The 26,400-nt window shown below is 42.0% G+C and overlaps 1 protein-coding gene across 1 annotated transcript in view; it reads right to left on the bottom strand.

Moving 5' to 3' along the window:
- WLS (Wnt ligand secretion mediator) overlaps positions 1-18,230 on the bottom strand; it is a 98,791-nt gene extending 80,561 nt beyond the window's left edge. The window contains exon 1 of the mRNA XM_026497839.4: positions 17,690-18,230. Coding sequence (XP_026353624.2) covers positions 17,690-17,795 — 106 coding nt within the window. The 5' untranslated portion in view covers positions 17,796-18,230. The remainder of the gene's footprint in view (positions 1-17,689) is intronic.
- Positions 18,231-26,400: the final 8,170 nt, after the last annotated feature.

Genomic DNA, 26,400 nt, shown 5'->3' with positions numbered 1-26,400 from the left:
TTTGAAGAATGGTAAAAGTTTAAATAAAGCATGGATGGGTCAATAATAAGTACACTGAAGTTCTTAAATGCCCTTCTTTTTAAACCTCTACCCCAATTACATCCCTCCCTTGAGGATATTTACAATCCTCTATGACACATGCTCTGTACCTTCTTGGTTCAAGGAAAACACACCTACAGCATTTCAAATTAACTACTGACCCTTACTCTCACACTATAAACAAACCCTTTTCAAAATCTCAATTGCATTGTGTCCACATTGATTAAAGCTTGAAGCCTGGTGACCTCATGTGGTGTTAACTTCTCCCATGCACCAACAGCATTCTGCCTTTCTACTCAATTACCCCCTTTGGTGCCAGAGGATCGCTACCCAATGAACATACACAATGGACTTCTGCTTCATTACACTAATCAACAGCAGGATAGAAATAAGCAGAAGAGGAATAAACAAGCTAATTTATCATGAGGACAGAGCAAGCTTTCACCAGTCTCGCCATGGAAAACTTCAGTGGTTAACGGGAATATCAATGGTCTGGGGGTGATGTTTATGATCTTACAGATTATAGACAGAGCCACAACAGAAGCTCAGTGATTAAAGAATTTTGCAGAATAGCAGGTGTGAACACCATGCACACAAAACCCATCCATGTCTTCAAACTCTGTGGTCTTACATAAAACCTACTTCATAATTATTTTGAGAAGTTCAACCCAGGGCTTTGGATAACATGGACCGACACCCTGGTAATTTGCCCCAAGTGTTCGACCTAACTGTGGGGCCTCTCTTATTCATCTTTGACGAGGTGGTCAGGAGGGACCCAGCCTCTTTGTGAGAAGGATCTGGATGCCCCCCCCCCTTCATTAGGCATGGCAAGGACACAGCGGCTGATTGAATTAACAACTTAGGAGGGCTTCAGTCCCAGTTCCCAGACATTAGCACCATCATCCAGAACAAATTAAAAGTCTCACAGCAATTAAGCAGATTTTGAAAATGAATTTCCCATGGTTCAATGGTTCAACAAGCAATCTCGAGTTAAGTATTACAGGAAAGTTTAGGAGGAGGAGAGGAGGAGCTGACTGCTGAATTTCCAAAGTAAACATTCAATTGGTGAAGGCAACAACAAAAAACTTTTCAGCCTCTGCTAACTAGGGTTTCCCACTTTTTTATATGAAATTGGAAATATTCAGTCACGGAAAGGGAAAGAATAAAAAATTAACATGGATTTGTATTAAAATGGTGGGATTTCAGGATTTTTTTCTTTGTCTTTAATGCCTTTCACATCACTGTATTCTTGTTCAAAAACATAAACAAAAATTAGGAGGGAACAAAAATGTATGATCCTAATCTCTAGATTTTAAATGTACACAAGGCAACCTAGACCTGACAGAGCAGACAGAAAACCTATGTCAGCCTCCCAAAGGACTCCAGGTGAATCACTCCTGGAACTCACTCCCGGGTTAAAAGAATAACACTAACGATGAAACAGCACCTAGCATATTCCAAGTGCTTACCATTTATTTGCCAGGCACTGGACACATTCTTTTACCTCATTAATCTTTTCACTTAAGTCATTTAATCCTCACAGAAATGTCATATGATGAACATTACTGCTCCCATTTTACCTATTTGAGAGACAAGAAAACTCAGGCTCTGAGATGAGGTCATTTGCTCTGGGCCGCACAGCCAGCAAGTGGTGGGGCCGGGATGTGCACCCAGGTCTTCCAACCCCACAGCTCTTGCTTACATTTAGAATAGCAAACTCCCATTGCCAGTGTGGTTTTACCCAGTCTTTGGAGTTCTGGATGGGTCCATTGCCAAAAAAAAGAAAAAAAGTGTCATTATTTTAGAGGAAGAGAGTACAGGATGACCCAGATGAGGAGGGACTCCTGCTGCCTTTCAAGCCCCTACATTCTCCCAACACCAGAGCCTCCCTGCCCCCTTACTTCACGCCAGCTCTGCACCCCCTCCTCCACAATGCTCCCTCCCATCTCCACCTGCTCCACTAGAAAGGCCAATAGGCCTAAGTTCCTCTCTGCCCCCAGGCACACATTGAGCACAGCACGCACGTTTGCATACACTTCAGGAACCTAGACAACTGTGTGGAGGAATTCATTCCCACACACCAGTCCACAAGCTGAACACATGGAATGCAGAGGTGGTTATTTGCATGTATTAGGCTTTCTTGTCAAGGACAACTGACATCGTCAATATATTACCCATCTCTATGAAGAACTGCGAATGCGTCTGCAACATTCTTAGGAGGGAAACTCTGAAAGATGAATTTCCCATCTTTAAAAGTTTATAGAGATCTAAACAAACTATCTGGTCTTCTTAAAGAAGGCCCTAAAAACCAGCCCTCGTGGAGCATAAGAAACACATTTACTTCTTAAAGACAATAAAGCACAAAATTGCCATCATTCAACGTTCTCATCTGAATATTCAAAGTTTGGAAAATACAGATAGTAGTGTGTGTTCCCTTCCTTCCAGCAAACTTCATCAACCAAGCAGTCAGTCAATTCTCTGCCCTTATGGCCAAGTGAAGACCAAATACGTAGATCAGACAGAACAGTAATCAGCGTAACCATAGGCATGGATAACGAAACACTCCACTAGTGGTCGGGACACTTCCTTCCCATCTTACTATCTCACTGTGACTCCTCTAGGCCTTAGTCTCCACAATATAATACGAGAAGGTCTCTTTCCAAAACTCAAAAAATTATACACTTTTATATATCAAAGCATACAAACCGTGAAGGTGGAACAATCTTTTAGGTTCAAGCAAATAGTAAGAAACCTCCTCATTTAATTATAAAAGAATAGCTTGGAATACAACGTTACAAGTCTTAGGGCAGATCTTAAAAGTTGAAGCATTTTAGCTATCTCTGCAGTAAGTCCAAATGCAAAGTGTTTCTTCCTTTCTTCCATCCATCCATCCTTCCTTCCATCCTTCTTTCCATCTATCCTTCCTTCCATCCTTCCTTTTTCTTTCTTTCTTTCTTTCTTTCTTTCTTTCTTTCTTTCTTTCTTTCTTTCTTCTATAAGTATTTCTGGGCAGCTCTGCTGCATTGCACTGTGTAACCACTCAAGTTAAAGATAAGCAAATTAGACCCTTCTTTGCTCTCATGTAGCTTACAGTCTTATAGAGGTTATATTTTCATCTTTATTTTTTGTTTATAATTTCTTATACTATAGCATTATAATTCTAGCTAATGTCTCAGTAGTTAATATTTTATAAGAAAAAAGATCATCATTTTTTTTCCCTAGAAGTTTGACTTTCAAAGGTCTTTGTCATTTATGTTATATCTGGAAGCAAAAAATTTCCCAATGGATGATGACTTCAATTTTATAATTTAAAACAGAACAACTGGGATTCATTTTACAGCAAGCATGGATGGAATATACCCCTTCCATGTATTGAGTGATATCTATTTAAAAGACTTGCTACCTGGGCTTATCCATGCTATAAAGAGCCATGAAAACTGGTCCAGCATTTTAAAAGACAAAATTTAGGATTCAAATTAAACCTCGGTGAAAACTACCACTGACTGACTCAAAAAGTGAATCACTCTAATTCACCAAATGGGTAAATGACATGCTTCTCAAATTGTTGGCTAGCATGGATTGTGCCTAATAGAAGGCTATCAAGCAGGGTTGCTGGGTTTCTAATTTTATGTACTTCACTAAGGAGCAGAAATACCTTGCCATGAGCCTAACCAGACAGAGGATGACTCAAAAGAGAGAGAGAAAGAGAGAAAGAGAAAAGAAAGAGAAAGAGAGAAAGGAGGAACCTTGAGGAAGTTAATTAGTGACAACTTGTAAATCAGGGAAATAGCTAACATATATGAATTGATCTCACACGTAGGTGTAGGTAACTTTAAGTTCATTAAATCTACAACCTTCCTATGAAGGGGAAATTTTAAGTAAGCTCGACACCCAACATGGGGCTTGAACTCATAATCCTGAGATCAAGAGTTGCACGCTCTACCGACAGAGCCAGCCAGGTACCCCAGGGGAAATTTTAAATGCGGAAACTGAGGCTCACAGCATGTAAATGGTTTGTCTAAGCTACAAAGCAAGTTTGCTAACAAACCAGATCATACCCATTGATCAGCCTTAAAACCACAAGCCATCAGTTAGAAATCTGATCACTCTGAATGAAAGGACCAATACGTTTATCAAAAACAGAAACATCATAAGGAAAACCTTGAACCAACGCCTTGTTTATAGAGTGACTGTTTCCTAGGAATCCCCTAAGAAGCCCAAGTCATCAAAGGCAATTTTCAAAATTACTGCAGCAGTTCTGGTTAGCCAGGAGACTTACGCTAAGGTGAGCAAGAGGACTTTCCTGGATGGAGCTGGTATCAGTAACTAACCCAAGACCTGACAAAGAACTATTATTGTCTCAAATATATCCTTATGCTGATTTTGTTCAAATCCCAAATGTATTGCTCATCCTTCTCCCAAACTCTATTTTTTCTCTTTCCCTTTTTTAACAGGTGGGTGAGGCAAGGAGGAGGAGAATGGGAAGATTCTTCTGATACCTATAAAAAAAAAAAAGAAAGAAACACACTATTTGAAAGATGACCTTGAGTGTCCTTTTAGTTTAAAAATCTTGTGCCTACAAAGTATCCTGTTTATTTCTCTTTCATCAACTATTATCCAGAAATATCATGTCCTCATAGTGCAAAACTCTTTTCTGCTTAGATATGTTTAAAGAATGATGCTAGGGGGGCGCCTGGGTGGCACAGCGGTTAAGCGTCTGCCTTCAGCTCAGGGCATGATCCCGGCGTCTGGGATCGAGCCCCACGTCAGGCTCCTCCGCTATTAGCCTGCTTCTTCCTCTCCCACTCCCCCTGCTTGTGTTCCCTCTCTCTCTGGCTATCTCTATCTCTGTCGAATAAATATAATAAAATCTTTAAAAAAAAAAAAGAATGATGCTAGGGATGTAACACCAGTTCTCTCAGGAAACTGCAAACTTTGTAAAATAAGGAGGAAGGGTAACTAAAAGGATGCCTAAGGTCCCAGGGTTTCCTATCACAGCTGAGCCCTCTCCCCCCACCCCTTAGAATTCTGAAGAAGCTGATCCTTTGTATGCTTATGAAGGCCTGGTCTATCAGGGACCTCCAGGCCCCATGGTTCAGTCTTTTGAAAGCCTCAGTAAAAATCTTATCTACAACTTCGCTTAGCTCAGGCATGCTGGGGCTAAAGTTGGAGCCCATTTCACACAAGCCAGAACTAGCTCAACAGAACAGAGAAAAGAAAGGAATGTGGGGACGTGTCTTCTCCACATTTAAGGCATTCCGTTCTCGGGCAAGTTACAACCTAAGTGAGAGCAGATAAAATCTGTAAGAACCCAGAGTAAAAAGAACAGGGCCTCAAAAAGACCTGATTTGCCTTGAGAAAGGGCTGGATTTGATAAAATATGGAACCCAATTTTTGGTTGTGATCACCTAAAGACAACCATGTTAAACAGAGACTTAAAAGTCAAGATTTGAGGCAAGAATATACAATGGGGAAATGACAGTCTCTTCAATAAATGGGAAAACCGAACAGCCACATGCAAAAGAATGAAATTAGATTACTATCTTACACCATGCACAAAAATGAACTCAAAATGGATTAAAGACTTGAATGTATGACCTAAAGCCATAAAACTCCTAGAAGAAAACATAGTTAGTAGGCTCCTTGACATTGGTCTTGGCGATGATTTTTTGGATCTGACTTCAAAGGCAAAGGCAACAAAAGCAAAAATAAACAAGCAAGGCTATGTCAAACTAAAAAGCTTCTGTGCGGCAAAGGAAACCATCAACAAAATGAAAAGAAAATCTACTGAATGGGAGAAAATATTTGCAAAACATATATCCCCAAAGAGGCTAATATGCAAAATACATAAAGAACTTCGTGTGCCTGGCTGGCTCAGCCCGTAGAGCATGCAACTCAATCTCAGGGTCATGAGTTTGAGTCACATGTTGGGTTTAAAGACAACTTTAAAAAGCTTAAAAAAAACCACACACGCACACAAAAACACAAAAAACCTCACACAACTCATTAAACAACAACAATGACAAAAACCAAACAATCTGATTTAAAAATGGGCTGAGAATCTGAATAGACATTTTTCCAAAGAAGTCATACAGATGGCTGACAGACACACGAAAAGATGTTCAACATTACTAATCACCACGGAAATGCAAATCAAAACCACAGTGAGATATCTCCTCACCCCTGTTAGAATGGCTAGTATCAAAAAGACAAGATATAACAAGTGTTGGCAAAGATGTGGAGTAAAAGGAACCCTTGTGCAAGGCTGGAATATAACTTAGTGCAGCCACTATGTAAACAGTGGAAAACCTATGGCAGTTCCTCAAAATATTAAAAATAGAATGACCATCTGATCCAGCAATTCCACTTCTGTGTATTTATCCAAAGAAAACGAAAATGCTCATTCAAAAAAAATATATGCATCCCCATGGTCATTGCAGCATTATTTACAAGAGTCAAACTATGGAAACATCCTAAGTGTCCAATGATAGATGCATGGATAAAGAAGATGGTGCATATGTGTATACGGTGCATATATACAATGGAATACTACTGAGCCATAAAAAAGAGTCAGGTCTTGCCATTTGCAACAAAGATGGACCTTGAATATATTATGCTAAGTGAAATAACTCAAAGACAAATACCACATGATTTTACTTGTATCTAAATCTGAAAAACAAACGAACAAAACAAAACTAAGAGATACAGAGAACAGATTGGTAGTTAACAGAGGGGAGTGGGGTTTGGGGTTAGGCAAAATTGGTAAAGGAGGTCAAAAAGTACAAACTTCCAGTTATAAAATAAATAAGTCATGGGGATGTAATTAGTTCACAGCAGGGTGACTACAGTCAATAATACTATATTGCATATTTGATAGTTGCTAAAACCGTAAATCTTCAAAGTTCTCATTACAAGAAAAAACTACTTGGTAACTTTGTATAGGGACAGATGGTAACTAGACTTATTGTGGTGATCATTTCACAAGATATATAAATATCAAATCATTATGCTGTACACCTGAAACTAACATTATATGTTAATTATACCTCAATAAAAAAGTCCATATTCATTCCCGCTAAATCAGAGGATGCAGAAAAAATAGTGCATTGTGATTCTGCTTACTTTCAACAAAAAGGCAGAGGAGGAATAATTTACAATATAACACTTGTACATCTGGAATCACAAGAATATGCATGGCAGTCATAATGGCATGGAGCCTTCAACATTTTAAGCCCTGTTTTGGCAATTTGAATTTTCTGCTTGCAATTACCTTCAGAGTAAAGAGGTGGCAGAGATAAAGAATGAGCAATTTTGTTGTCTCTTTTGTATGCAAAACAGACAAAAAAAATATAGGGCATGTCACTTCCCCCAGACTCACTACAACTTCAGAATTATGCCTGCCACAGACATTCCCTGAAAGCAGAAAAGTTAGTCACAGAATTTTAGACAAGGAAGCCTCAGACTGATTAAGTCTTAAAACTAAACACAAGGATGGTAACTTTGGTTGCGTTAGTGAGGACCATAGTTGTGGGGGTTTTTTGTTTTTTTTAAGTTTTAAATTTACAACATCTTCTCGAGCAGGAGGAAGCCCATCTACCACATTCAGCAAGCAAGGGAGGAATTTAGTTGTTTTAAATTCTGTGGTGTTCTCTGAAATCCCCATAGAACAGCGTTAACACTATATGTAATTCTAACACTATACGTAATTCTATTGCTAAGAATATTAAGTATACAAGGCGCCTGGGTGGCTCAGTCGGTTAAGCATCTGCCTACAGCTCAGGTCATGATCCCAGGATCCTGGGATCGAGTCCAGCATGGGTCTTCCTGCTCAGCAGGGAGTCTGCTTCTCCCTCTACCCCTCTCCCCTGCTTGTGTTCACTCCTGCGCTCTCTCTCACAAAAATAAATAAAATCTTAAAGAATATCAAGTATACAAAGGCAAGAGGGAGAGGACATTAAAGTTATTGTTTGCTTTTTTTTTTTTAGAGAGAGTTAGTGGGCAGAGGGTCAGAGAGAGAGGGAAAGAGTATCAAGCAGGCTCCATGCCCAGTGTGGAGCCTGATGTGGGGCTGGATCTCACAGCCCTGAGATCATGACCACAGCCAAAATCAAGAGTCAGACACTTAATCAACTGAGCCGCCCAGGCACCCCACAATTTTATTTTCAAGTGACAGAAAAGTCAATAGAGCTGGAGGAACCCCAAGCGAGGAGCTCTCTGCACATTACTGCTATGGCCTTCAGATGATCAGCATGCAGAAGCTCAAAAGCAGATACATGCTTCCAGTGCTGACTGACAGGAGAATCCGAGTCCAAGCTGTGGCTCTGCCTTGAACTGTGTAAACCGAGTCCCTGCCCTTTCCTGGAACTCTGATACCTCCTCAAAGGAGGTAAGATGGTCTCCAAGGCCCTTTTCACAGTTTAATAGCAAAAGCCCCACAGCTTCCATTCAGGCCAAATACCACCAACGTGTACAGATAAAGGGGACGCAATAAGCTGCACTCGTGGCCAGAAATAAGATCCCCAGTTTTAGCGCAGACTCAATTATCATACCGGCCTACAATGTAATGATACCACCACCGGCAGGGGGCGCTACTGAGGTGTGGAATGACTCGCCTCTCTCTGAGAGGCCCCACTTCCTTTGTCCTCATCTTACCTACTTTACTCCTACATCTCTCTTCTGCCAGTGAATTTTGGTGGCAAATCATTACAACTGTTGTAGACTTAGAAAATGGCATACCCAAGCTCTATTAAAATGTGTATAAAGCAGGGGCACCTGGCTGGCTCGGTGGGTGGGACACGTGACTCTTGATCTTGGGGTCGTGAGTTCAAGCCCCATATTGGGTATAGAGATTACTTAATATATATTTTTTAACTGAGTATAAAGCAAAAGTAATGAACAGACCTCAACTAAAAACATGAGGAATTCTTCCGAAAATAAAATGTGCATGCTTTAGGACAATGATCGAGACTTGCATTCTTATTTACTAACAATTAATGACAATATTATCATCTACCATTTGGGGAAAGCTCATTTTGAGACATTTGGTGATAACATGGGAATTAATGTTAGAAAGCAGGATCATCTCTCTGTGCACTCTCAAACCCAAACCAGGTATATTTTGGGTCATGCCCATACCTCCTGAATCTGGAGGTGTTTGACAAAGTGGTGATGACTCAAGGAAGACAAAGAACAGAAAATGCGTGGATGGCTCAGTCTGTTAAGCATCTGCTTTCGGCTCAGGTCATGATCTTGGAGTCCTAAGATGGAGCCCCACATCCGGCTCCCTGCTCAGTGGGGAGTCTGCTTCTCCCTCTGTGCTCTCTCATTCTCACTCTTGCTGTCTCTCAAGTAAATAAATAAAAACTTTAAAAAAAGAATAGAAAATAAACAATGTCACAGTTAAGTTGCCCCAGATCTAGGAAGAGAGAGGAAGAGAGAAAAAAATGTAGGAGAGATGGATATGGGGTTAAGCAGATGGCTTCAGTGAAAAATCCTCTGGGAATCTCATCTTTGGTGGGCCCGGTTCAGTGACACACCCAACGGGTGCCAAGTCTTAGAGAGGGGGGCTCCTCACAGCCATCATCCATGATGTAGGAGGGCTCTGTCCCACATCGCAGTTGAGGGGGAAGCCAAGGAGCTTTTGTGACTTGAGATCATTGAGACCATAGGTGGTCTGCAGAGTTCGAGCCAGGTCTCCCTTCACTGTGTAATGCTGCCTGGAGATCAGGAGCTCTCTCTTTGGGAGGGGCTCAGCCAGGACTAAGGCAGCAGTTAACTGGCCCCCAACCAGGTCTCAGGAGCTTAGCCTTATTAATCTGGGCTTTGAAAAAAAACTGAGCCAATCATTTACAGATCCATTACCTTCTCTCTAATGAAAAATCATAACGCCTTGCCAAAACAAATGTAATAACTTGGCCTCTTCTTTCAATTACCTCCACTCTCTTGGAAGTGTCTATTTGTGAATAAAGCCTCTGAGTTAACCCAGGGAATTAACCAGCAGTTTAAGAAGGCCCTATAATTCCTAGGGGATAGTGAAGAAAGAACACCTCTTTACCAGGAAATATTAACAGAATGGAGTAGGAAGGAAAAAGAGAGAGCAGAAAATTGCCCTCGAAGTCCCCGAATTTAAAAAGGCACAGGAGACAGAAACACTAGTTCAATCCGAAGGAAGTGGATGGTATCAGAAATAGGTTTTGGAAAGTCAAGTACAAGCTGTGTCCCAAAGAGATGGCCTCGTATGTCTACAAAGGCCTTAGTTTTTCTTTCCTGTGTCCATATTCTTCCCCTATCTTCCTTCCCACACCCACATTCTCCTCTCCTGTATTCAGTAGCTATATGCAGGATCCATTCTGTATGCTAAATCCAGAAGCAATCGAGGCATTCAGGAATTTGGTTATTTTGACACATTTTCAATGACAATTCTCAGTTCCTCTTTGCTGTGTGTAAGAATTTCTTTTTGGAGGGAGCTGGGGCATTATTTTCTCAGGTTTGGCCCTCTCCAGCATCGCCTGCAAGCACCGGTCAACATTTACAATGGCTGCTGTATTCAAAATTGGGATCATTTGTTTAGGAAGTAACTAGGTCAATGATTAGTACCCATGCAGTGAGGGGAGTACGTGGTTTGGGAAAGAGGTTGAAACAGAAAAGGGAGAGACTGAGCTTCCATCTTCTATTGAATCTGTGTAGAATCAATTTTATCACACTCAACACCTTGTTTCCTGTAGAAATTGAAGGAACAATAGGAGAGTGGCTTTAGACTGAAGAGCATGACTTAGGATTCAGTCAAGGATGATGCGCTTGAGTGCCTGCCCTCTCATTTCCTATCTCTGTCCCCTCTGAGAAGTTCCTTAAACAAGCATCTGATTCATCTGAAATCTGGAGAAGGCACCTGCTTCTCTACGTTGTGATGATGGTTCAATGAATCAATACATGTAAAATACTTTCCATAGCCACCCAATAAATCCTCAAAAAGCAACAAATCATAATTAACCAAATCCCTTACTACTGGTCTGATGACAATCTGATTATTGCTTTTGCTCCCCTATAAAATTTAATTAGAGGTGGAATGTGGTGGAAGCAGGGAAGAAGAGGTAGCAGTAAAAGGCAAAAAGTTGAACCTAAGTATTTTTGTATTCTAAAACATGACTTGCTCTTTTCTGCTGTTTAGCAACCCTTTTAGGTTAGCCCTATTATGAAAACAGTAATTGCAACACCTTTCATCATCAAGTTTGAAATTATCAATGCCTCAAGCTCCCCTTCACTCCCATCCTCCTCCCCATCCGGGCATCTTCTCTCAGAAATATCCACACTGGGCACATCTGTCTATTCTATTAGGCCACCCTTACAACACCTCAGAGAAGATGCAAGACATAAATGAAACAGACATGATCATTTCACGTCTTGATGGTCCCTGTCTCCCATCATCTCTTAGAGTCTCTATCAAAATTGAGAGCAGTAAATCTTTGGATAGAGAAAGTCTATCAGCATTTTTTTCCCCAAAGAACAAAATATACCTATTCATGGTGTCAGCATGGAAGCCTCTCGTTTGAGATGCTCCCATGATTAGGCATGGGTGTGTATACAAACAGAAATTTCCTTTGGAAAACAGAGTTGTCAACTTTGAGTAAAATGCCCTTCTTTTCAATTGCTGTACCATCCCTGCCAATCCACACCCTCTAAAAGCCTCTCCAACCGGCTGATTCCTTCTCTCCTCTTCCTTTGGAATAGTCTTGATGTATATAACTGCATAAATGTGTTAAAGCCACTAACCTGAGAAAAATTTTTAAAATCAAGTAATCTTCCTTAAAGTAGAACTCAAACGCTTTTATGGATAATGAACTTGGCTGCTCAGCCAACTGGATGATTCAGACGATTATAGGAACCAGTTTGAACCTGTAAGAAATTGGTCAGATGGGCATATGCAGACTTCTCAAAAGGTGTCCTCCCTTAGCCTTGGCCGAGTACTGCTGTTATGTAAAGCTGAACTCCATTTCATTTATCATCATATTGGATTTTTTTTTTCCATTTGATATGTTACCTAATGATTAAAATGAGAAAGCAGCGGCATTTACAGTGTTATTCATCCTCTCTTTCTGGATTTAAACCACATTTACTCAATCTTCAAAGTCAAGGCTTTGGGAGGTAGGGGCAGGATAAACTGATGGTTGAGGATTGTGGCTCTGATGTCAGATTGACTGGAGACCATTCAGAGCTTTGACCCTAGCTGGATAATCTTGACTCACATGTAAAATAGGTACAGCGCTACCAATCTGGCAAGGCTTTGCATGGATTAAATTAGGTAAGGTCTGGTACACCGTGCACATTTAACTAACATGCTAAACATTTGTTATTTTAGTAATACATTTATTTCAAGATGAAATAATAATATAATTATTTGACAGTATAATTAACAGGGCTTCTCATTTCACATGTTCTCAGGTTCTCAGCAAATAAGAATTATCTGATGCTAGGCACTTCATCATAGGAAATCTTTTGCTAGTGAACTTGGATTAAGAAGCGTTCTTTTCTACCTCTGGCTCTCCTAGGTTACTCAGGCTTCAAGTCCCCTCTTTGCTAACCCCTAGTCGGCACAGCAGCCCTATCCTGGGCACACAGCAGGCTCTAGTCAATATTTTGCATGTTAGGTAAGTGACACATACGAGCTCTAAGCTAAGGACTTTATACAATCTCAAATTCTAAATCTCCATAGAAACACCTTTATGAGAAAGATAAGGTAAGACTTTTTCCTCAGTCTCTATGAATTAAAAAAAAAAAATTAAAGGCCAAATTATTGCAAAATGTCAACGAGCTAGGAAAGGCTTTGAGCCTAGATATGAGTTCAGGCAGGATATCTGAAAACCTTACAAAGCCATACACGACATGATTATCTCAAGGCAATGTTTCTCACTTTGAATAAGGAAAAGGCAAAGTTCCAACAGAAGGCTAGACAGGCTGTATGGAATGATTAGATGAAAGCATGATTAAAGATTATTACAACAAGCATGATTTTATTGCAATAACCAAGTAAACAATTAAGTTTGTAAGAAGTCAATAATTTCCACTAGAAAAAATTTCCCACCTTTTTACAAGAAGAATTTTTGAGATTGCACAGTACTCCTACAAACCACATCAGATACTCCAGTAGTTTAACAAAGAGGAAAAAATGACATGGTTTAGTCAGGTATGAAATTTTGCAAAATAAAAAGGAGAATCAAATACAGAAAAAATGTGTGCTAACATCAACCAAAAGCCAATTGATTAGTTCTTTTTGAGATTCTCACCAGATACCCAAACACCGCAAGATTACAGGCATTGCATTATTAATATATGCTAAAATATAATATATACCACAACAAGCTTAAAGCCTAATGTACTGGGAAGTAAATCTTTACACTCTGTGTAAGTCTAATTCTATTTGATTTCTTAAAATCCTGCAACTTCCAAATGAACAATAGTAGCAGAAACAAAAATTCACATGAATGGACACAATCAAGACTATCAATAGTTCCCATTTAAATAATAATAGCACAATCATATGGACTGTACCACTGAAAAGCAATAAATAAGTCCATATAAAAATTGAGAAAACTGATTATATATGTTTATATTATAGGTACATAATATTCTCAGCATTAAAAAACAAAAAAGGTTACTCATGGTAAGCTTTTGAAAGAAAGCAATCCTCCCTGAAGATAAAATAATTGGCAATTTGTTGATACTTATTCGGAGTTTAAGTTTGGAATATTCTCATTTATGGTATGCTTAAAACAATGCAATCATTTTTTATTCATTCAGTTCTGATCTTCATACTCTTCTTAACAGTTTTAGAACAGGTGGGAACAGTGACCTGCTTTTTCAACCATTATATCCCCCAGACATGACTAATTTGAAGCTGAGCAAATTGCACATAATGGGCCAGGGATTCAAGTTCATGATTTTTAGTAGGCTGCACTCTTGTTTCAGGGCACATGGTCTCTCCCTCCCCCTTTCTACCACCCCTGCAGCTGCCTCTCCGTGAACTAAATTCACCAAACATGAAATCAAAGGGAATTTTTTTTTTTTTTACATTTTCTGCAGGCTTATTTTTAAGGAGGATAAAGATTAGGCTACATCTTTAAAAATATTTTCTTTTCCTTTAGGGGTTCTTAAATGTTTAAATACATTCTAAATACCAAAGAAGCTAGAAACTTAAGAACCCTTCTCAACACATAAGAAAACAATCAGATGCATGATTTTATAATGGCTCAAAGTTTTTACAGAAGCATGGCATAGTTCAGTGAATTTATGAATACTCCAAATTCTATCACATAAGATACTGCTTTCTAGAGCCTTTTTACAAAATACCATCAAAGGTTTGCAGTATAGAGACACTGGCACAAGAAAAACTAATGACCAAAACAAGCAGAAAACAAAACAAAAATTCGGTTTGAAGAGGCCATTGGGGTAGAGAAGTATTGAAGCTGGCTAAATGAAAACCAAATTCTCCCTATTTGCTTTTTATCTACTGTTTACATTTTCCCCATCAATTCTAGAAGGCTGCAACCGAATACCAATTTAAACATCATCTAAAACTCTACCAGTGAGGAAAATGAACTTGTTGGTTAACTGATTCGCCTGGTCACTTTGGGGTGCATGGTTTGTCACGATTGTTTGCGGGTGGTGGTTGGTTGCTGTGTTTTGTATATATGTGTAAGGGGTATTTATAGTCTTACAATCAGGAACTTTGCCATAGAGATCCTCCCCTTCCTAGGTTGCCATGTTTTCTTTCATGGGGACAACAGTGATCAAAAAGAAACATATATTATGGCCAATTCAAAGCGAAGATTTCACTTTCTCACTTGGCCTCTGCAGATGCATTGAAAAGACACTTCTCCCCTCCTCCCTCCCCAACCCCCCCAACCCGACTTCCTACATATCAGTGGAATTGAGCAGTGAAGGAATTCTCCTCTCACTGGAGAATGGAGGAGGGCGTTTCTGAACTTTTCTTCAACTTTCCAGCCTACAAACTGCTTCTTCAACCACTGATTCCACTTGCCCACTTGGATGAAATTTCAGTCTTTGCTCAGTTTCACCTGCTTTTCATTTTAGGGAAGTCTGGTGGGAAAACATCCCACTTACCTTTTGTTGATATTTTTTCCCCATATTTGGGTCTTGTACTGTACCCAAGTTCCTAGATTTGTTTAACAGAAAAAAAAAAACCCACAAAAAACCAAAACTCTAAATGGTTGAGATAAAGGCTAGTCACTATATGGCCGGTGAACTGCATCTGGTCTTTGCCGTCTCCCAGCAAGTGGCCAGAGTGGGGACATAGCCTTGGTAATTGAGGAAGGAAGGGAGCTAAGCAGTAAACTTTCACAATTTCCCCCAAGAAGTGTTACACATAGATGTTTTTCTTTTCCAAGAAAAGCTGGAACTAAAGCAGTTTATCTATTGAGAGGAATCTAGTTACAGGACCTATCACTAACTTTTTAGACGGTTATCAAGTACGGTCACCAACCAAATTCTCTGGGAAAAACAAACCTTGGCACCATTTCCTGCAGACAAGTTCCTGTTTGAACATACAACTGTTCTAATCCTACAGCAACTCTAATGTCCAGCGGCTACTCACCAGTGCTCTTGCACCTTTCTCCACAGTACTAAGATGCTAGAAATTATCCTAGTTCAAGAAGTGCCCTAAGAAACCTTCAACAGTGGATAATGGGCTCTTCAAGGCTAGGAACTCAGCTTCTTAGGAAAAGAAAAAGAAACACACACCAACAAACACCAGGGAACTATGTGTAATGGTTCGCTGCTTGTGCAAAAACCTCAAAGAGGATGAAGGTCAGACAGGGATAATAGGCCAATTTAATTCTGAAAGCACAAGGTGCAAGAAATTTTAATTATGGTCTGCCACTGAAATCACACAAGATCCAATGGCATCTAACTGCAACTGCTCATCAAGGGAGACAAGAGGTGTAATTGTAACCGCTGCATAATCACTGTGAGGGCACAGGGAAGGCTGCCTTCAGCTCCCAGCAGAGAATGTATTAGGAGCCTAGAAAAATCCAATACAGGGAAACATGGAGATTGCACGTAGCCAAACAGGAGCTCCTAACAGGAAAGCCAAACCCCGTTGTGTGTGTGTGTATTTGAGGGGTGAGGGCTCCAGGAATAAAAGATTAAGCTGTTTGGCCCAAATTGAGAATATGAGCTTGGAAAACTCTGAACCCCTTTCTGCTTTGTGGATACATACACAGAGAGAAAGGCATGATCTCCTCCAGAAATTTCTGCCTCGGTGAAGCTTCACCCACTCTCCTTTGTTTAAAACAATTAGCTTGGATGTTACAGTGATTTACAGAACCAGACTCCCTTTAATTTGTTCCCATCAAACCCAAGTCTGGAGACAAAACGCCACACACACGGCTCGAGGTGCCCCAGCCCGTGCAGCTCTCACGTCCGCGCCGCGCGGACTCTCGCAAAGGGACAGGCAGAGAAAGCCCCTCCGTGGACTCTCCACTCCGCAAAGTTTCAGAAATCCGCGAAGAAAGCCAAAACCACCCTTCCGCGCCCGTTGCAAAGTTGGCATTGAAGTTTGTGCCGGGATGTCCTAAATCTCGAGGGGTAAGGGGACGCGAGTGTGCGTCCAGGCTAGAGGATGGATGGAGATGGAGAGAAAGCAAGAGGGAGTTTTTACGAGTGGAAGATCGTGAGACCATCTTCTTCACCCGGAAGCCTGTTTGGCTCCCAGAGGTCCCGGAGGTGCTCACCAGGGGAGGCGCCATCGCCGGGGGCCGGAGAGCTGTCACCTGCGGGGAGCCGCGGCGGGGGCGGGAGGCGCACTGCTGAGCGCCCGGGGAGGATCGGGTTGGGGGGGGGGGCTTCAGAATCACCGGCTCTCGGGGCTCTTAGAAGTGGGGGAGGGGAGATTCGCTAGAGGGCAGGAGGCCAAGAGCAACACCTTTCGGATACGCTTTTCCCCTCCTACCTCTCCAACTTCCCGCAGCGCCAGCCAAGGACTTTCTCCCACCGCACTCTACCGCATCCCGCCTCCGGGCCCACCTCCCGCCGCGGCAGCGGCGGGGTCTGAGAGGTGGGGGTGGGAGGTGCGGCAAGGAAGCAGTCGGCGCGACGGTCGGGACCCAAAACGCAAACTCTCACCCCCTACCCGAGACGACCAAAGGCGTTTACACAGGCAAGGATCACAGACCCGTAAGCAGGGCTCCCGGGTTAGCGCCGGGCGCAGTTCCCTGACTCTTCTGTTGTTCCCAATAAAGTCGATTACGTTGCCCTCCGGGAGCTGATTGGAAGGGAACGGAAAGGAAAAAGGGGGAACGCGGGAAAAAGCGGGGGGAGCAGCAATCAACTTTGTAACCCAGCGCTTCCTCGCGCGATCCGTCGCCATGCTTAAGATTCCCACCCCCGCCACCCCCCTCCTTCCTTTCAAGTGGATACTGAAACTAGGCCAAAACTTTTTCCCCTCCTTTTCTCTTAGCCACTAGACTGGATTGTGCCCCACGGAGCCCCATGGAGCTCTGCTTTCTTAAGCACAATAGCCGGACTAATTAGATCATAGAAGCAAGGCAGTGATACTGTAACAAGTAGCCCGAGAGGCAAAGAGGGAAGGGGCCCGAAAAGACAGAAAGGGGGAAAAGTTTGCAGCTCTCGCACTTACCAATCAAGCCTCCCACCAGAAAAGCGATGATTTGGAACACGAGCAGAATCCCACCGACAACGCACAGCTTCTTGGTGCTCATGTTTTCTATAATTGCCCCAGCCATTTTTGCGCCCCCTTTCTTCTTTCCTCCTTGAAATAAATGTTTTAGGGTGTGCTTTTTGCCCTCTCTCCTCTCACGCTCCCTCCTCCCTCGCTTCCTTTCTGGGCGCTGCAAAACTTCAGGGGTGTGGGAGCGCGGCGAGGATGGGACCAGGACGCAAGGCGCCCGCACGGATTCCCCCGGCGCAGCCGGCTCGGGCTCCCCCAATGCCCGGAGCTGTGATTGTGGCCGCTCCGCCGCCTGTGGACGCTTAAAGGAGCAGGGAAGCGGATCACATGACGTCGCCTCCCTCCCTCCCTTTCTTCCTCCCTCCCTCTCGCGCTTCCTCCCTCCCTCCCTCTCTTCCTCTCCCCCTTGCCCGCCTGTGCGGGGCTTCGAGCTCCGGAGGGTGCTGGCGTCCCGCTCCCGGGTCTCGCTGGCAGTCTGTCCCGCCCGGGACTGGTGTCGTTTGGGGGTTGATGTTGTTCTTAAGTGGGTTCCCCCTACCCCGCCTCTCACACGTTTCCTTTTCTGGTGCGAGATTTAAATCACCCACGGACAGCTTTGAGACCTTTAACTTACGCGTTGACTTTAGGAAATGGGCCTCACCCGCAACTGCCAGAACTCTCTTTAGGAAAGAGGAGGAGAATTTTTTAAAGGGACCCAAAGATGCTTAAGTCAAAGCACAGAGATGCAGAATAAAGTCTTCGGCTTCCTTTGACCTGATCCCAGCCTCAGTTATTGGGCACATACCCAGCTAATTTCCCCCACTGCACCCCTAGAGGAACCCTGTGCTCCAGCCAAATCAGACCACTGTTCATTACCACATTATCCACCACTCCATAGGCTTCCAAAGCCTTGCCCTGGCTCTTAAATACATATATGTGTGTGTGTGTGTGTGTGTGTGTGTGTGTGTGTATACACATATATATATATATATTTTTCTACATCATCGGAGTTTTAAACCTCATTGAAAAACCAGCTTGTCTGAAAATCCTAATTTTCCAAATCGCCTCCATGTAATATTTCCTTGAACCCAACCCCTACAACTCCTGTGTTTACATTCTTAGCTCCTATTGTGAGGACTTGTGTGTACACGTTTGTCTCCACCACAGAGCTGTAAACTCCTGGGAGATAGGGACCCAGTTTTATTCATCTTTGTACCCACCCTCCCCCACCCCCATGGTTCCTAACAAAATTCTAGCTCTAGTGGTCCTCCATAAACTTTTGTGGAATGAATAAATGAATAAATGTGAAAGTAAGCCCACGTTTTGCATTTCAAAAGCCTGAAAGAGACCTTATTTGATTTAGATGGTACACAGATTTAGTTGCAATGTTTGTTGTCCCTTTGTGAGGATGTATTTCTATTTAACTTCTAGGGGAAAAGGAGGGTGGGACTCTTAAAAGATTTCCTGTTCTATCAAGCCTAAATTCCTGGGCCTGGTTTTTCCATGTTCCATAAACTGATCACTTGCCGAAATAGACCCTTGGTTTCCTCACCCCCCACCCACCCAAACAAGGTTTGCCACCCCTTAGATACCTGGTTTCTTACCCCTCCCCTCTATCTACACCCTCTTCATGCCAAGGGAATACCACAAGTCCCCTGTCCTCTATTTCTGAACTTGCATTGCCCTAATGGAAGATGCCATGCAGGTAACCCTTAATGAAAGTATTCATTTCTAGTCTCCAACTAAACTAGACACTTTTCAAGGACAGGTACCAAACTTCACGTATATGAAAATCCATCTCCTTGGAGTTTAACAGTTCTTAAGAATTCTGGGGATATAACTGCTATTTATTCATTCTTTCCTTCAACCCTTTAACCAACAGTGCTCACGCATTGAAACCTTAACCTGTTCCAGGCTTTCTGTTCTAAGCCCTCGAGGATACCAGAATGTGAAGACATTGACTGTCCTGGAAGAGCCCTAGTCTGGCTGTCATTCACTGAATAGTGATGAACAACCTTTGCTTTGGAGGACACCAGATCAGATGGGAAGAAGCAGACAGAACTGCTGTCAACAGTAGTGGTCAGGGGGTGCCTGGGTGGCTCAGTCCTTAAGCGTCTGCCTTCGGCTCAGGGAGTGATCCCGGAGTCCTGGGATTGAGCCCAGCATGGGGCTCCTCCCCTGGGAGCCTGCTTCTTCCTCTCCCACTCCCCCTGCTTGTGTTCCCTCTCTCGCTGGCTGTCTCTCTCTGTCAAATAAATAGATAAAATCTTAAAAACAAAACAAAACAAAACAAAAAACAGTAGTGGTCAGAAGCGTTTGGTACCCAAACACAGATAGACCAGTGCAGGTTATTTACCTCCCTTCTTTACCTTTTCAGAAGCTTATATCATTTTTGTTTCTCCTGACAAGAGCAGCTTCCAGGGCATCATAAAAAGAAGTAGGAATGCCCTTCTCACCTCCGTTGCTAGTTAACTCTACATTCTGTGTTCTCATCTCAGCAAGCTGCCAACTTCCACACATTTGAATAATAATGATGCCTTTGGGTTCGAATTTCTTTTTAATACCAAGGAATTTTTTTAAATTAAGGTTGACAGGATTCAGTCTCAAGATTTACTCTCCATTTGATACTATGTTTCACTATTTAGGAAGAAGGAAATGGGCGGCACCTGGGTGGCTCAGTCAGTTAAGCATCTGCCTTCTGCTCAGGGCTTGATTTCAGGGTCCTGGGATCAGATCAGATAGGCTGAGTTGGGCTCCCTGCTCAGCGCTCAGCGGGGGGTCTGCTTCTCCCTTCCCACTGCTCAGGCATGCTCTCTCTTGCTTTTTCTCTCTCTCAAATAAATAATGAATAAAATCTTTTTTTAAAAAGAAGAAAGAAATGGTGCTCTATGCACTTCAAGTATCAATTGGATCTACAAGAATGTGTTAAGTGCCCCCCCCCACCTTTATCCATGGCTTAGTTTTCTGTGGTTTCCTTTAACCTGTAGTCAGCTGAGGTCTGATGGTCTGAAAGCAAGTGATCCTCCTAACCTATTGTCAGAAGGTCAAGGAGTAGCCTAATGCTATGACACAATGCCTTTGTCATTCACCTCCCTTCATTTCATCATGTAGGCATTTTATCATCTCGCATCATCACAAGAAGGCTAAGTACAGTACAATAAGATATTTTGAGAGAGAGAGTACATTCACATAGCTTTAATTACACTATATTGTTATAATTGCTCCATTCTCTTATTAGTTATTGTTGTTCCTCTCTTACTGTACCTAACTTTATCGTAAGTATACATATGGAAAAAACACTGCGTATATAGGGTTTGGTATTATCTGAGATTTCAGGCATCCGCTGTGGGTCTTGGAACATACACCTGCAGATGAGGACTACTGTATTTATTTAACATTAGTGAGCTCCTCAACTCATTTTTCTATCAACTGTTACAACTCACTCTACTCCCTCAGCTCCCAAATGCATCTCTTCAGAGTAACTAGCCTCACTTCTTCAGTTCCAGTTTCCCCATCTGGAAATGAGAGGCTTGGAATAAAATATTGGTTCCCCACCAAGGTGGTCCCCTTTTTTTTAAAGGGCACTTAATTAAAAAGGTATATATATATACCTTTCTTGAGATAGATATAGATATAGATATAGATATAGATATATATAATTTTTTGAGAGGGAGAGAGAAAGAGAAAGAGCAAGCACATGGCAGGGAGGAGCAGAGGGAGAGAGTATCTTAAGCAGGCTCCATGCCCAGCACAGGCTCCATGGGGCTCAACACAGGGCTCCTCATGGGGCTCCACATGTGGCTCGAGGTGCGACTCATCATGGGGCTCCATGCAGGGCTCCACCTCACAACCCTGAGATCACAACCTGAGCTGAAATCAAGAGTCAGACGCTTAACCGACTGAGCCACCTAAGCCCCCCTCAAAAAGAGATATTTCTAATTGCTAATCAATGCTTCTCACTTTCATGCGATTACAATATTGCCAAACTGAATGTGGGACAGACACTTTCAGTATTCATCACCATGAGTTGCTTTAAGAAAAATTTACAATTTCTATTATATCTTTTTAAAAATTAAAAGTGACTGTCAGATCCTTAGTTCCCAAAGGAATAACACAGGCAAGTAGAAAAGAGCAAGAGTGAGTTGTTCAGGTTTGGCATGGAGCCTGGAACCCAGCTCTGCCCCTTGCTTGCTATGTGTGACTGTGAGCCACTCCAGTCCCTGAGCACTCTGAAGCTCAGCTTTCTCATCTGTAAAATGGAGATGATGACTGTACCTGCCTCATGGTAATCTTGCAAGAGATGATAATGATGATTATATTTAAGAATCCTTAAGGGAAATCAATAACCTTGCATTAAAAACTAGTAAAACTGATCATTAATTGGCTGTTTCTCAACTCTAAAATTTTATCATGTTATAATTATTTTTTGAAGTATATTTTAGGAGCAGTCTGGATGATTAACTCTACTTGACAAGGGTGCTAGTTAGACCAACATCTAGTATGGAACTCTGAGCAACACTCAGTGAACTTGAAATGCAGAAACATTCTATTCTAAAAAATGCTTCTGATCACCAATAAAGCACTTGTCATGGGTCCTTAGATAGATTGTTCCAGAGACCAGACAATCCAAGAGTGCAATCCAACTCTTCCAACAGCATTTGATCATTCCAACTCCATTTCACTAGATTTTAAGTTGGAGATCCTGATTTATCGATCATTTTATTTGAAGGGTTTGTCTTATGGAAGATCATATTGATGTACAATGCATATTTATGGAGTGAATGGATGAATGGATGGATGAATAAGTGAAGGTATATTAACTGCAACCAGCCCCATTCCCCCACACTCCAATTCCTATATGACATATACTGACTAAATGCCTGTCTGGTTTATATACCCTGGGCTGTAGTTTGCACATATATCTATATATGTGCTGTATTGTCACCCTGGTTTGCAAGCTGCTTAAAAACAAGGAAAGTGTGACCTGAGCCTTTGTCTCTCATAGAGCCCCAGCACTGTACCTTGCACAGAAGAGGGCTCCGTTCCTGGAGTTGAGAAAGCCCACTCAGGAAGCCAAGGGCACCATTCCATTATTGTCACTGAAATAAATGTAATGCAGAGATCTAAAAGAATTGCATATACCTCCTCAAACACCTAATTTACTTCCCAGAGGGACCTAATGTGAGTAATAATCCCACTCTGAGTCGTCTCATTCTCATAAGTAGCTTTTACCCATAAATGGCTTCCCGGGGCTCCTCTGTTGTTGATATTTTCTTGTAGTCAGTGCCTAAGAATGTGAGCAGGCACTTTGGGTTCATACTCTATTATTCAGCGGCACTTTTCACGCAGTAGACATACATGAATATATATATTCACAGCTTCTTTTAAAATCCTTTTCCTTTTTTCCATCCTTTCCTTCTTTCTCTCTGAGCCCTATTGTCTCATTTTGTATGTAAATACAGAGCTTTTCTAGCACCTCCTTTCACACACTACCCTTGGGTAGGAACTATTCAGAACCCAGGGCTTGGAATACCAGTACTTTAACCTGATCTTTTTTGATGACATTGTTTAATGAATACCCACCACTCCCTCCCTTTCCATACATCAGCACCCACGTTGCAGGGCTCCTTTACCCCTTTTCTTTGACACTCCACATATATTTCAGACATGAGGTTTATTTGGTCACAGCTTTAAATCTTACTAGTGGTGTAAATAAATAAGACAATTAACTTACCTTTTTGAGGGTTACTTTTCTAATTTCTTTTAAAAAAAAAGATTATAATAGCAGCTTCATAGGTCGTGGTGAGCATTAAACAAACGTTACAAAGCACCTGGCTTACTTTTCTAATTTCTTTAAAAAAAAAAAAAAAGATGCTGAGGCGCCTGGGTGGCTCAGTTGCTTCAAGGGTCTGCGTTCAGCTCAGGTCATGACCTCAGGGTCCTGGGATGGAGCCCCACGTTGGCCTCCCTGCTCAGTGGGGAGTCTGCTTCTCCCTCTCCCTCTGTCCCTCCCCTCACTCGTGCTCTCTCTCTCAAATAAATAAATAAAATCTTTAAAAAAATTATTTTTAATTTAAAAAAAATTTTTTAAAGATGCTAATAGCAACTTCATAGGTCATAGCGAGCATTAAACAAATGTTACAAAGTGCCTAGCATAGAGCCTGATACAGAGTGGGCACTGAACAAATATTTTGCATGTTATAAAGGAGGAGGTTTCTGTTCCCAAATAGAGAGAGAGAGAGAGAAAAGAATTATAAAACCCCTAATTATTGTCTCTTATGAAATTGCTTTTTGAACCCAGGCAACTTGGAAGGGGCAGATAAAAAACTTTATAGGTTTCCAGAGGCCTCTGGTGGGAGGCAGCTGACAACCTGAAGTAGCCAGCCAGGCCCCTGTTGTTTCCCAGGCTTGCAAGAGTCTGCTCAGAGGGCCGGATGCTCCAGTGTTTCAACCTCCAAGATCACATGTGCCTGATTCCTGGAGCGGAGGCAGGGAAAGGTCTTTTTCTCTTTGCCAGTTTCCACAGTGTAAGCTTTATGGGGTCTGTGCTCACTGCTTCTGCTCCCCCCCGCCCTTGCTCTCATGACTGTGCTCCCTCCCCATTTCACCAGGGACTTAGTCATGTTCACCAGCGCCTCTCCATCTGCTTTTTCCCATGGAGAGCAGCGGTGGGAAGAGAGTCTGGACAGGCCAAGACACACCTCCTTGGACAATGACCCAGTGATGTGTAGACAACGGTCAGCACGACGGCACAGAGTTGGCACACAAATTTTGTTAAATGAATGAATGATGAACAAACACGTTATGGTCCCTGTTTTCTTCCTCATCAGAGCCTCCCTCTGTTTTCTTCCTCATCAGACTCCCTCCAATTAAGCCTTAAATCTTTGCAATTCATTCTTTGGTAGTATTTGCCATTAAGGCTTTTCCCAGCTGAAGATCAATTTTCAAGTCAAATGACTCATGAAAGTAATTAAGCATAATTTCAGTGTTTTGAGGACATTCTTGAAGAATACAAGCTAGCAAAAGACATTCGTGTTAGCAGAAGATTCAATGTACAAAATTAGTTTTGGCCTCACTACCCTGCAAATTGATTCCTAAAGTACTTTTGTTTGGTTCTTTATTTTGTTGTCATGCTGTGAATCCCTAATAAAGACCCGCTTTACCAATGATTTCAAGTAGCTTGATCAATATTACTCATCATCATGTAAAAATTTATGAAGGCAAAAATTCCCAATTTCTGAAATACGTCCTCACCTTTCTAAGAAATCTGAAGCCTGAATGACTTGACGATGTTTTCTTTCATTTCTTTCATAAATATTTATTACGTGTTTCCCATATGCCAGGTATCTGGCAAGTGCTAAGATACAAATATAAAAAAGACAGGTATGCTCTCACTCTCACAAAATTTATTATCTCCGGTATGTAAAGGCATGATGCAATAGCTCTATTGGCCAAGACAGTAAGTCCTAAAGAATCAGTGGTGTAGGAGTATGGAAGAGACCTCAGATGGAGAAAGGGAAAGGACAGGAGGTACTCTTCTGGGCTTGGAAAGCAAGGTTCTCCCCATTCTGGAGTTAGCATCATGCAGCAAGGAAGAGCATGGGCTCAGGAGCCAGGCTACCTCGGGTCTGAATCCTGGCTCTGGCACTTACTAGTTGTGTGCCTAGGCAAGTTAGGGTAATTTTTGTCACTCTGTGCCCTCATCTATAAAATGGGAATAACGATAATTATCTCCTCCCCAGGGCACCTGGCTGACTCAGTTGGTAGAGTGTGCGACTTTTGATCTCAGGGTGGTGAGTTCAAGCCCCATGTTGGGAGTAGAGCTTACTTAAAAAATATAAAAATAAATTTAAAAAAATAAAATTAAATACTCTCCCCATATGATTGTTATAAAGACTAAATGGGATAATTTGTGTCAAGTACTTAAAACAGGGCCTGAAACATAAATTCAATATGTTTGCTTTAAAAAAAGGTATGTTTTCCCCTCTTCTGTCACTCCCACAATGCTAAATTCCTCTCAACCTCAGTTTCCTGTAATCCTGTTGACCACTCTCTCTCATTGGGATAGTAAGCCTCCAGGACTGCCTGATGAAACTATCTTTCAAGTGTCACATATACTTTGAGATACTTTTTGGTTCTCTTGCCTCATAAGCAGATACAGTATCTACCTTGGGTGAATGCTCATACAGCTGTGCCTGTTATGTCCCTTTACACATACTACCCCAGATCCCTTTTGGGCACTTGTCTTACCTACTCCAGTAGATCACATGTTTTTTTTTTTTAAAACTTTATCTATTCACTTGAGAGAGAGAGAGAGAGGGAGAGCACAGAGAGAGAAGCAGACTCCCCACTGAGCAGGGAGCCCAATACAGGGCTTGATTCCCAGGACCCTGAGATCATGACTTGAGCCAAAGGCAGATGCTTAACTCACTGGGCCACCCAGACACACCAGATCACAAATTTTTTTAAGATAAAAAGACAGGTTTTATTCAGATATCTTTTTATTTAATTCTAGTAGAATCCTAGGCTTTGTTGCAATTCTCTCAGAGCTTTGCTACTTCCAGATTTTTGACTCTTCACCTTCTCAAAACAGATGTTCTATTTTACTGGGGAAGTCAGGAGAAGGAGCCACCAGGTATAAACTCTCTCAGCCTCCAAACTGATGACTATTTTCCTATGCC

This window comes from Ursus arctos, unplaced genomic scaffold (assembly GCF_023065955.2).
Source record: "Ursus arctos isolate Adak ecotype North America unplaced genomic scaffold, UrsArc2.0 scaffold_12, whole genome shotgun sequence".
NCBI classification, from domain to species: Eukaryota; Metazoa; Chordata; class Mammalia; order Carnivora; family Ursidae; genus Ursus; species Ursus arctos.
The sequence above is the reverse complement of the archived record's forward strand: the minus strand, read 5'-3'. Positions and strand labels throughout refer to the sequence as shown.